Here is a 12,709-nt window from a genome sequence, read left to right as displayed (position 1 = left end):
TTATTCCTAAAATCCACCAGGGAGGGTGCTGTTTTAAGATGGAAGATATGTTGGTCCATGTCTTGGCGGCGAAGCGGTAGTAGCTCTCCCTGCTGCGGGTGGGACAAATGCGGGATGTGTGTGCACGAGCTAGTGAGACGGAGCGCAGGTGTCTGGATGACTGAAAGGAGGCTCACTTTATTGATGCATTACCTTTAAGATAGTTGGGGTACTTCAGGTTGGCGAGGGGATATCTCCCACTTCTGGGAAGAGGTGATGGAACAGTTGGCTTGATATGCCCTAAAGCCCAATGCCATCTTCACACTAAAACTGGCCTGTACTGTCTGGGCGTGTTGGTTAGGGCTGCACAGTTGTATATCACGAAAAATAATTATTTTAGAAAATGAGTTCCTGTCCATATCTATTGGTAAATATGAATTGTTACTTTTACTGGATTCCTCCCAACTTGGTAATAAACGGTTTCAGACATAACAAATATTACAAGCAGCAGATACAGTTTAAAAACGCTATGTCTCTTTTAGTCTGTGAATCCCACTAAACGCATTTTTAGTAAATCGTTTTTTGTGAAGATCGGAGATCTGTAAGAGTATGCAGAAGATGATAAATTAAATATAACATTCTGCAAGTTAATTTGAAAGGGCAAAAGGAAGCAGATTTTCCTTTTTTTCCCCATTAACTCGAGGCATACTCTTATCTGCAAAAAAAAAAAAACCCTTGCTGAGCTGAATTACTATTCATTTTCCTACTGACAGATTGTACATCAAATTACCTCTACTGTAGAGTACATCATGAACAAGATAAAAACCAACTGTACTTACTCTCCACCTGATCTCGTGAATGGCCTTGGACATGTAAATATAGAGGGCGCTCCCTACGGTCAAAAAAAATAAATACATTACAGGCTTACATGACGAGAAGCCACGTGCAAGACTAATCCAGTTAGATGAGTGATACAACAGCAACACTCATTTCAAACTTTTACAATTACCCTCCAATAACAAAAGCAGAAAATAACTTACCCAGCTCCAATTAGGGCCTTTTCCTCATTTGACATGAAACGGCCTCTTGTGGACACAGCAGCTCCACTTAAGCGACTTATCTGTAAGAAATACATCAAAGCTTTGTTCACAGAATTTCGTGACAACAAAAAGCTCCTCTGATTAGGCTTTACAATTTTAAAATTGAAGTGAACATGTTTTTCTAAACTGTTTTGCTAAAAATCGCAGTCTCTAAAAATTACTCCAACACTGAAAGAATGTCAAGCCCTTTATATTGCACAGAACACAATTTTAATAATCTGTAATTTACCAGTACCGGCAACAAGCAGTGAATCCCAATGAGCTTTTATTGAGACAATTCCCCTATCCCATAGAAAGGCTCCTTATTCTGGTTCCATTATTCAACGATATAATGGGAATGTTCCAATACCCCTTGGATCTAGCCGCTTAATGCAAAAATAGCAAACTAGATTATGCCAAAAAGTAAGCATCTTTTCCTTTTTGGTTTTCCGCACACACTGCTTGCTTAAATAAACACAAATCAGGTGGTTTAATTGCTCACGTGATCATCCAATAGACTCTTAACGGGGTGCAATACTGAAGAAGGAAAACCTTCCTAAGCATGGAGTAAACATTTCCAAACATGTCCTTTAAGCTGCAGTTCCAATGGAAGTAGCTCAATTACATACACACCTCATCCTGGGTCTGCCCTTTTGTCAACAGGTTTCTCGAATTTAAAGGAACATCATTGATTTCCACTTCTGCTACAACCAAATCATCCTTCACTTTCATGGCTGGTAGAAACTGAAAGACAAAATTCTTTAGTCAGATCAAAATACATGTGTTTGTTGTTGTGTTTTTTGTGTACAAAAAAAAAAAACACACACTTCTTAGGGTGAACTAAACAGTGCAAGACAATTCGCCTGCCACAACAATTTAAGTACTCAGCCATTAAGCACTATGGGACAAGGTACAAACCCAAATATCTATAGTTATGCAAGACAAAAGGGAACAACCTCGACAAACAGAATGGCTTTTTAATTTGTGGCCTAACAAGAACAGTAACTTCATTTTGTGAGCAGCTTGGCTCCTCGTAATGCTGACTTACCACAAAAGGCAAGATTCACATCCAAAATCCACAGTGCATGTCAGACTACATAAGAAATATGTGGTTCTATACAATATAATATGGATGAAAAATAAGCGTTCCATATGAGAAATGACACGCCCAAACTTCAATACACATAACTACATTTCCCATGGATCCTTGCTGCAACATAGTAATGATGTTTAATACTCATCGTGTAAGCACCATCGACTTTTTTTGGCCTTAATCCCCATTTGTGTAAACGCCTCAGAAGCTCGTTTGACTGATTTCAGACATTGATCACATAACTGTGGTGTGTCCTATAAGCGGACCACATTGCCCATGATCATTGCTTGAACAGGACACGCGCTGTATGTGCATCACAATCCCGGTACGTACCACAGCCCACGCGTCCATGGCGTGGATAGACATCTAGGCCCGTATTTATACTTTGAGACGCTAAACTGCGCTAACGCAGCTTAGCGTCAAAAAATTTTGCGCCGGCTAACGCCATTCTGAAGCGCCATGCGGGCGCCGTATTTATTGAATGCCGTTAGCCGGCGCAAGCAGACCGGCGCTGCCTGGTGTGCGTGGAAAAAAACCACGTACACCAGGCAGCGCCGGCGTAGGGAAAAATGGCGTTAGGGCGTCTTAAAAATGGTTCAAGTCAGGTTGACGCTAAAAAAACGTCTTAACCCGATTTGCGCCATTTTAAACAACGACCAGACGCCATTTACATGACTCCTGTCTTAGTAAAGACAGGAGTCATGCCCCCTTGCCCAATGGCCATGCCCAGGGGACTTATGTCCCCTGGGCATGGTCATTGGGCATTGTGGCATGTAGGGGGGCACAAATCAGGCCCCTCTATGCCAGAAAAAATAATAAAAAAATAAAAAAATGTACTTACCTGAACTTACCTTAATGTCCCTGGGGTGGGTCCCTCCATCCTTGGGTGTCCTCCTGGGGTGGGCAAGGGTGGCAGGGGGGGTCCCTGGGGGCATGGGAGGGCAGCTGTGGGCTCATTTTGAGCCCACAGGTCCCTTAACGCCTGCCCTGACCCAGGCGTTAAAAAGTGGCGCAAATGCGGGGTTTCTGCCCCGCCAACTCCCGGGCGTGATTTTTGCCCGGGAGTATAAATACGACGCATTTGCGTCGCAGTCATTTTTTTGGACGGGAACGCCTACCTTGCATCTCATTAACGCAAGGAAGGCGTTCACGCAAAAAAATGACGCTCTTTAGTCATACTTTGGCGCTAGACGCGTCTAGCGCCAAAGTATAAATATGGCGTTAGTTTTGCGCCGAATTTGCGTCGAAAAAAACGACGCTAATTCGGCGCAAAAGGAGTATAAATATGCCCCCTAATTTCACTTGCGCCTTCCTTTATTAGCAGCACTCACTGTCCTCTGACTTGGGGTTGGAAGTGGTACATTTTGCACAGATCCGCTCCTGTCTTTCACGCAGAACCTGTTTAAGAGTGACTAACCAGGGGCTGGCGTGTGCTTACCCTTGTTATGTACTATAGGTCGTTGGTACCAGTGTTTTGACTTGTGAACTGGCTGTGCGGTGACAATCTAAGTTGACGCAAAATACACTCCCATCTTAGTTATGAAAGACTTTTGACAGTATCTACTGCTAAACAGTTCAAGTTAACTCACGGACAAGTAATTTCATAATCAGCTACAAACTTTAAATTGAATTTTAGGATTGCCACCGAATGTCCCTCCAGTGGTTCATGCCAGTTGTCTGCTAAAAACCCAGTCTGGTATGAAGCTTAACAAAACAACTTAGTAGAAATCACTTTAAAATAAAAGTGGCTTAGCATACATTTACAAAAACAATTCCACTTCAGGGAATCCCATAATACCACGTTCTATCTACTTTGATTTAGGTTTTTTTTCTCTCCCACCAGAGCCCTGTACAATTCAGGTCAAAGCCATTCACAACTAGGCATCAATGTCTGCCAAGTTTTCAGAAGGCAGTAGCTGAAGCAACAGCCAATAGAAAGCAGTACTGAAGTTCAATATTTCTGAAAGAAATAAGGAAAGAAAGACTTACTTAATTGTCTACGACAACCATCAGGAAGATGTTTTGCATCAAAAGCGGTTTCACAATTGTAGCATGGAGACACTACCTAATACATGATCTATCAAGCAGCAAGAAATTGCAAACTAGACAGAAAATGGCAGCTTAGATTGCACTCTGACAGACATGCAAGTCATAGTACCACTATAATAAGTGTTACTATTGCCAGTCTACTCTAATGCCCATGAAAATATGAAAGGCTGGGATATCAAAGTGCACTAATGTTCAACCTCTGGTGTATAAACCAAATCATTCTAAAGCAGAAGGTGCAGTTTGGAGCTAGTATAAAGTACGTAGTGGTGCTTTCTATTTGTGTACTTCATTTGAGAGCAGGTACGGTAAACTGAATTTAGTATGGACAACAGGTGGCCTCAAAAATGAGACTCAGTGGGTTCCAAAGAAGTAAAAAAGCGAATGCTGCCACAATTATAACAGAAGACCCAAACCACAAGATTTTGACAACCGATTTTAACTGAACTCATTTGAGGCTAGTCCGTAGGTGTACTGAAATTTAAACTTAATATTTAAGGCTTGTGATCCGATCTGTTAACTTTGATCCTCCAAAACAAAGTAGCTGACTGCGGAAATGGTCAGCTACTGAATTTTGGTAAAAAGCCCAGGTCTTTCTGCCCAGGTAGGTGAAATGAGGGACTCCCTGGAGAAAAGAAAAAAAAAAAAAAAAAAACGGTGAACTTCAAGCCATAGAGACATGAGAAACTACTGACGGAGCCGAAAGGACCTATTGATTCCGAAAATGGTTTTGGCAATTAAAATGTTAGCACACTCCTTTTAAAGACCCCATACACCAGGATACTGCCGTGTGGAGTGGCAAACTGGCCGCACGGTAAGTGGTAATTTTGTAGAATACATATCTGGTTTTTTTTTTACCCATATCTGGCTGTCCCATCAACAAAACCACTTGATGACCTAGTTAATTTACTTAGTTTTTGTTCACCCTCACCCACCAATCCTCCCTTTGTCACGATGACCTTCCCAACATTTTTTGCATGTGTGGCCCCTCTCACCAGCCCCCCCGCCCTGGCCTCCTTAATAATAATAGTAATAATTAAAATACAATAACAAACCTAATGCAGCCAGCACTGGCCAAGTCATTGTGTGGACGTAAAGCTAACTGCTCTCGTCTCGTAGTTAAGACCTATTTGCTTTGCCAATGCTTTTTAAATCACGCCCACCGAACCACTTGCCACTGCATGCATACCAGTCTGGGTGCCACACTCCTAACACCCCCCGACCCCCCACCCCACCCCACCCCCCCCCCCCCCCCCCAACAGACCGGTCGCTTCCTGACCGATACCTGCCCTCACAACTTTGGCTTCAACTCAATCAATGACGACATGATACAATGTACCTGCCCCAACACATAGTGAAACCGAACTGAATCAACCCTAGCCCTGCTGGCTCTAGATAACACTGCGCTGTGTTCCTTCCGACAGTCTACTCCTCGGACCCACAGTCTTGCAACTATTCTCAGTTGAGCACCTCTCATGCCCCTTTAATCCGTTTTACACCCCATCCCCCCTCCACCCCACACACACAGATCTCAGGTGACCCACATGCCAGGGGTCTCCACTCCTTCCCAGAGGCTGTTCTGTGCATATTATACACTGAAAGTAAACATTCACACCGGAGTCCAGTCTCTCTACCCACGAGATGCAGCCTGATCTCAGAGATTGCACCGGCAGCAAATCAAGCCTTCGCCTTGATCCTGCCACGGCTCTGCATCAGGCGAGGGCAGAATCGTAAGACATTTGTTTGAGCAGAAGTGTTTAATGCCATGCGTGATGAACACAGTTTTTAAACTATACCAGATGTAACCAATAAGGAAGAGTGCATAAGGCATCCAATTCTATAACAGACTTCAACCTGAAACAATACAATGGGTGATTGTATGTGCTACCTAGACCGATTCTTAGAAGCTTAGTAGTTAGCTGTGTATAGAACGATGACTGCATTGCTGTGCAATACAAGAGAAAAACAATACCTTATCAGCAGCCTGGGAGGGTACCAGCTTGCCCTTTGCTACAAGCATGGCGTTGATTTTCCTTGCTACTGCAGCAGCAGCATCCAATGCACCTGAAGGTGTAGAAACACTGTCAGAATCTGTCTTCGTAATAGACGAATCTCTGTTGCCTGTATTCTGAGGTGGTATCAGGGAGTGGATGTTCCCAGAAGACGACCCCTGATAGGCAATGTTGCTGGAAAAGGATTGCCCAAAATTGCCAGAAGAAGAACCTGGATAACTGTATCCAGCATTACCAGCAGATGAACTCTGGTAACCAGGAATCCCAGACAAACCTTGGAAGTTTTGGAAATTACTACCAGCCTGAGACATAGTAGGAGGGTTGCCAGGTGCCATGGTGTTGACATAGGACTGGGATGAAGGAAGATCACCAGGAACATCCCACTTACTGCGGCGCCTGAAGGAAGAAAAAAAAAGTGTATTAAGCTTTTATTAGTACAACAGGGCGCCAACCACTGCCTCAGTAAACAAAGTTTAAAAGAGTACAAAAATAACATACTTGTAACTCACGTTGTCAACTTATCTCTTAGGTATTTACCAGATAAGAGACGGGCCTACTCACCACTAAGGATGAAGCGAAAAACAATGAGAAATAACAAAACATTAAACACTGTAAAACTCAACAGGTCTTGCCTATAACTCCTATTGGCTTTCCCAATGATTTCAGCCATGCTGTACAGCAAAGCAACTGTTGTGTAGCATGCCACTGTGGGCCGTTTGACAATCCTCAATATGAAGCACATGGATCAGGCAGGTTCAGAATTACGAGAGCCATTTACCAAATACGAAAATCTCCACCTAAATCATGTTTAAATTAGTGAAGTAGATATCCTTATTTAAATTTCAAACGGTGCTCAACAGTGCATCAGTCAATTATTACAAATGTATACTAATGGAGGGAAACAGTAGTGCAGGAATACTTGCTCGGCGCGCGACTCAAATTAGACTCCCTTTCCTCTAGGCTACAATCCAAAAAACACATTCTGGAATTTGCTCAACCACATGGATATAATTTTTCAGTTCGTTTCATAGGCCAGCGCTCAGTTACTCTTAACCGAGCTTCCAAAAAAAAAAAAGGGAATTCCACAACTAAAACATTAATTGAACGCTATAACAAGACGTTCATAAATCCTCATGGGCTTTTACAAAACATATCTGTAAGATGTTGTATTTGAAAATTGGAAATACACCTTTATTGCATGATTAATAAAAATAATTGCAGTCAGCAATGCATATAAAACGTTATCAAGTTAAAATATAAATCCGGAACTGACCACCTGGGTATCTAATTCACTTGGTTAAAACACGGATACCAAGATGTTATTGGAGAACCACTGAAATAAGGTTGTTCGTTTCATCACGGGGGGTAATAACATGAACTGTCCCCTCCAACTCCATGCTGTCCTTATCCATAAAGTTTTGCATCTAGGCTGATCGTGAAAGTAGCACTAACAATGCTGTATGATGCTTGATTTGGGCGTTTTTTAGTGTAGAAACACTACTTAGAAACAAAACGATGACTCTAACATGCAAAGTTACATGCATTTAGTATCTGAGGTGGGTGCCAAAGCGTGTTTACGGTTGTAATAAGTCTAAACCTTAAACAGCTCGCGAGGTTTTTTCGGCCATCGCACCTTCCGTTAAACACCACACCCGCCCCAGAGGCAGCTTTATCGCCCACCAGGCCTCTCTCAAATAAAGTACCCCCTCGTGCGGACCACCGCCCCTTGCGCCTCAACACATCTCCTCTGCCCACCCAGGAACGGCGCTCTCCTTCGACACTATAACCAGAAAACTCCTTCAGCCCGTGGGGCGGCTGCCTTCTCTGGTGACCGGAGGCTTGTGAACGGCTTAACAACACCAGGACACGGAGCTCTTCCGCCTAGGCCACTCTCCCTAGCGCCGTTGGGGTCCCATTTCCTTACACCCACTGACTTCTTTTTCGCTCACACCCTTCTCTTACCCTCCTTGCGACCCGCCGCTGCTGGTGGTCCGCCCGTACATCTTCTCGGTTTCTTCGACACAAGCGCAAAAACCGTGGACCCTGGCCGCAGAACGATCGACGTAGTCCAACGAACGTCACCACGCACGGGTACTTCCGTCGCGAGCTGCGCGGGGCCTTCAATGGCCTGTACGGCAACCAAGTAACCAGCCAACGCGGGTGGATACGTATGCGGACATCTTGGGACGGGTCTCCGATCTACATTCCAGGCTACATGCGATCAGAAAACTGTTTAAAAAAAAAAAAGTAACAGTTTGACACTCGAAAGTAATTTTGTTTGTACGAGGGGGTCAATAAATAAATACATGTATGGTATGGTCATGCGACTTAATCTATAGACCGGTTGTAAAGAATGAAGACAAGCCCTGTCAAAATGTAATTATTCTCTTAAATGACTAATCTATATCGTATATTTTTCTACGCAGGCACATGTTTTGTCCAGCCCGTGATACCTCTCGCTTTTCCTGCTCCTACCGAAATGGCGATTAACCAGTCTTCAGACTAAGCTCTGCCAGTCGTGCCACATTCTGGAATACAAAGGGTACTCGACATTGTGACGCTAAAAGTAAAAGAGATGTAGTACGTAGACATAAAAAACAGACTGCGACAGACAGCCATTTTAAGACGCCAGGAGGTAAAATCATAAACATAAAGGACGGGCTCTGGATAGGATGCCATTTTGAGAAAAGGGCTCAGAAAAGAGGGAGTGAGAAAACTTAGGAAAATATACAGTAACGCGATGTTGCATGGACGGCCTAGCCTTCTAATTCTAAAGAAAACCTTAGAACCTTCGAGTGAACAACACCCGGAAAAAGGAGAACAACTTTTTTTCTGAAAGAAGAGATGACAAATTGACCGTTCAGCCAATAAACGAAAGACTGCCTGTTATTAGTTATGGGGTATGGAGATCATAGACATAAAAAACACACTTAACTTGATGCTCCGTATTGGGGAGTGCTATGTTGGCACTGAACAAAGACTTTAGAATTAAAAGCTGGCGGGAATGTTGTTGCCGCAATGGGAAATGGACTTCTACCTTCTCGTTTCTGTGGGCTTCCACATTTACTCGTTTTATGATATTTACTTGTTATCCCAGGACCACGTTATAGAACATGACAGGGGTGTTGACTCTGAGGAGGGCCCTCTATTTTGGGGGCTTAAGAAGGATACATTGGATTTCGAGTGGAGGTTTTGGACAGGATGGGCTCGGGTGCCGTTACTTGGTCTTCTCATTGGGCACACCGTGGTGTCCTTAGCATCACGTTACTTCCTGAGAGCCCTTCATCCTTGGTGCCTAATGGTCTATGGCATGTTTGCCTGCTGGTTTCTCCTAGGGATCCATGGATTTGGACTACTCCTACTCCACATCGCCGTGTCTTACACTGTTGCCCAGCTGAGGATCCCTGTGCTGTCCTGGGGCTGCTCTCTTTTTCTGCTCGCCACTTTACAGGTTGAGGCAGTTGAGGAGGAAATCCGGGCCTGGTACAGAACAGAGAATGAGTATTACCTGCTCCAGTTCACACTGGCTGTGCGCTGCTTATTCTATACCAGTTTCAGTCTGGAGTATTGTTGGCAGCAGGAGAATCATGAGAGTAGGTATTCTTTAGCATGGCTGCTGATGTACATGTTCTACTATCCCATGTTCCACAATGGGCCTATCATGAACTTTGATGAATTCCATAAGGAGATGCAGAAGCAGAAGACCTCTGCTCCAAAAACTGACCTGGTTGTTTGTCTCCTGAGTGTTTTCCGCCTTTTTTGGTGGTGGTGGCTTGCAGAATTGATGATTCATCTAATGCACATGCATGAGATGTACACCAGTGATGACTTTTTGAAAACTGCATCCCACTGGATTTTGGGGGGCTTGGCTTTAGCACATGTGCTTTTTTTCTATGTGAAATACTTGGTACTTTATGGCCTTCCTGCCCTTGTGGTACGCATAGATGGGATGAGACCTCTGCCTTTGCCACGTTGTGTCAGTACAATGTACAGTTTCACTGAGATGTGGAGAAGCTTTGACGTTGGGCTTCACAGGTTTCTGATCAGATATATTTACATACCAATGGGAGGTTCAAGGTCTGGACATGGAGGGATGTTGTTATCCACAGGCATTACTTTCGCTTTTGTGACCTACTGGCATGGAGCACACCAAAATCTTTGGTGCTGGGCTGCACTAAATTGGATTGGTATCAACGCAGAAAATGTAATCAGGAGACTTTTGTCCTCGTCTGTTGTCCAGAGCACCATTTGTCAGACACTTTCTCCTGAGATGCAGCGACGGTTCCACGCAGTACTAGCTGCAGTTGCCACTTCAATGCTCATTTTAACAAACCTAGTATTTCTGGGAGGGGATCATATAGGAAAGATATACTGGGACAAGTTCTTCATTGAAGGATGGCCCTGGGCGCCAATAATAGTGTGGGCATTGTTGTACTGCTATGCCCACATTGGCATAGAATGGGAAAGAGTTTATCATCTACCTTAGTAATTCTACTTTGTTGATTAGAGCGCTTAAAGATGTCAACGTACCCGTTTGTATTTATTTGGAGTGCAAAGTTTACAATCACTGCATAATATCCAAGGTCCTGTTTCAGAATTCCTCATCTTGTATTTATTTATTTCTTAAAGAAAACATTGGTCAATTAAATTTTTATTTTTAAAGTTAAAATAATGAAAACGATTGGATTTGCAATGCAATTATCAATAAAGGCATTACTAATCAATGGCTTCTGGTGCTTTCAGTCGTTCTATTAAATGTGTGAAATCCTTGAGTCATTTCATTTCAGGTCTGATGTGTTAAATAGTATTCTTAAAAATGCTATGAGAGATGTGAAATTGAAGTTAATATACATTTTTTAGGCAGAGAAGGCACACACTTTCATATTTGTTTTCTTGTGCTACTCCTTATATAAAGAATAGATTAAATAAAGCAGTGGAAAATTAGTCTGCACAGCTTTTCATCAAATGAAAGGGGTAATGGTCCAAAGAGTGGTAGTTAAGCTTAGAGTAGGCATCGTATTCAGCACTTCTATTGATGAGACAGATAACAGATTTGAAACAAAAACAAGACAAGGTTATGCAGTGAAAGGAGAAGAGTCTACTAGAACCTTTATTTGTAATCTGCAGATAAAATTTATAGATGTTATTGTAAGCGATTTGAGAGCTACTGGAAAGTGCGTTAATAAAATCCAAATTTAAATGTTGGGAATATTTTAAAAAGAGTGATTTAAATAGTATATGTTTAGCTCTCCTTTCCCCAGCACAGTAGGTACGTTGTTTGCCCCCCCCCCCCATTGCTTTTCGGACTTTGAAGGGTACTTTCTCCACATGCTCTATAATTGAATCAGGCATTTGCTGTAAGACATTTAGGCTTCATTGGTACACATAAGTGTTGAGGCTTGAAGTGTGGCCATAACACTTATATTTGGAGTAACATTTGGTAGAGCAATGATAAACCTTAAATAAATTAAGGCTACAGTAAATGCCATGGGCATGTTGCCTGTTTGGAACCAATGATGCACTCCTAAGACCGGTTGGGGTTCATACCTGAACCATTTGAAGGGACTAAGCAGGTACAATGGTTTTGTTCACCACCGCTTCTTAACTTGTATTGTTGGATGGGTAGCAAAGTGAATTATATGATGGCCTAACAAGGACATCCACTATAGTATTGGGTTGCTAGTCTCCATATAGATTATTACAAATGTAGAATGTTTGCACTTCTGTTTGTTTAGTGTTCTGTGTGATTTCCAGGCCTTTATGTAAATTGCCTATTTGAAGAGTGGGCCCAAATAGTTTGGTGTCCATAAGGAAGAAAATGTCTTCCCAAACCAGTATTTTAGTGTTCTTTAGAAACTACAATTGCTTACAATCTTTAAGAGATTCAAAGTCTTTGCAACTCTAGTTGCAACCTAAGATCAAGCCCTCAACTTCTCATCAAATCCTAGCTCTCTTGATTAGTTAACCAAGAACCCTACTCTGGTTTTCTATGGTGCTCGTCTCTGGACCCATTAGCAAGGTCTTTGAAGAAAAAAAAATCTGTTCCTTTTACAAATTTTGTAAGCTCATGAAGGCCCACTGCTTCTCTTCCAGCTACTGATCTGCTGTACTCGTTACTTGTTATTGGTTTGTCTAAGTACCATGAATCTATCTTTTACTCGGTCCTCCAAATAAGTTATGTGCCATTTCACAGCATTCTGTCAAATGCACATGACACAGTGTGTCAGGTAACTTTATTGGGAAGTGTAAGGTCTTGAACTCTTGTTCCAAGTGTTGAGGGTTCAAGTCTAGGTGTCTTCATGCTCCCCAATATATTAATAAAAAGTTTTCTGAATTAATGTATGAGCTATATTTTCAGAAAGCTTAATGTTTTCTGTGATCTGCTTAAAAATCTTTTCTCACACAAAGAGCTGAAATAACTGCTGACTAAGCGAAATGTCAGTTATAAGGATGCAACCCAAATCTTAATATATTGTTTTAGAGAGAAGATCAAAAGTGGA

General features: G+C 42.5%; 2 protein-coding genes across 6 annotated transcripts in view; one reads left to right on the top strand and one right to left on the bottom strand.

Moving 5' to 3' along the window:
- KHDC4 (KH domain containing 4, pre-mRNA splicing factor) overlaps positions 1 to 8,316 on the bottom strand; it is a 43,637-nt gene extending 35,321 nt beyond the window's left edge. For all 5 annotated transcript variants that reach the window (XR_011200040.1, XR_011200039.1, XM_069218476.1 and 2 more), the window contains exons 1-5: positions 8,172 to 8,316; positions 6,170 to 6,605; positions 1,692 to 1,802; positions 1,020 to 1,099; positions 819 to 871 (exon numbers count right to left, since the gene is read on the bottom strand). Coding sequence is in view for 3 of the 5 variants with exons in the window: in XM_069218476.1 (XP_069074577.1) it covers positions 819 to 871; positions 1,020 to 1,099; positions 1,692 to 1,802; positions 6,170 to 6,605; positions 8,172 to 8,212 (721 nt within the window). In the remaining 2 variants the exon portion in view is untranslated. The remainder of the gene's footprint in view (positions 1 to 818; positions 872 to 1,019; positions 1,100 to 1,691; positions 1,803 to 6,169; positions 6,606 to 8,171) is intronic.
- A 573-nt stretch (positions 8,317 to 8,889) lies between these two features.
- Positions 8,890 to 10,933, top strand: HHAT (hedgehog acyltransferase). Its single transcript, XM_069218479.1, has one exon. It carries the CDS (start codon positions 9,214 to 9,216, stop codon positions 10,693 to 10,695), a length of 1,482 nt encoding a protein of 493 aa, XP_069074580.1. The 5' UTR covers positions 8,890 to 9,213; the 3' UTR covers positions 10,696 to 10,933.
- Positions 10,934 to 12,709: the final 1,776 nt, after the last annotated feature.

Source organism: Pleurodeles waltl, chromosome 12 (assembly GCF_031143425.1).
Source record: "Pleurodeles waltl isolate 20211129_DDA chromosome 12, aPleWal1.hap1.20221129, whole genome shotgun sequence".
In the NCBI taxonomy this organism is placed as follows: Eukaryota; Metazoa; Chordata; class Amphibia; order Caudata; family Salamandridae; genus Pleurodeles; species Pleurodeles waltl.
The sequence above is the reverse complement of the archived record's forward strand: the minus strand, read 5'-3'. Positions and strand labels throughout refer to the sequence as shown.

Coding starts and splice junctions, on each gene's coding strand:
- HHAT (XM_069218479.1), top strand. CDS start 9,214: ATGTTGTTGCCGCAATGGGAAATGGACTTCTACCTTCTCGTTTCTGTG.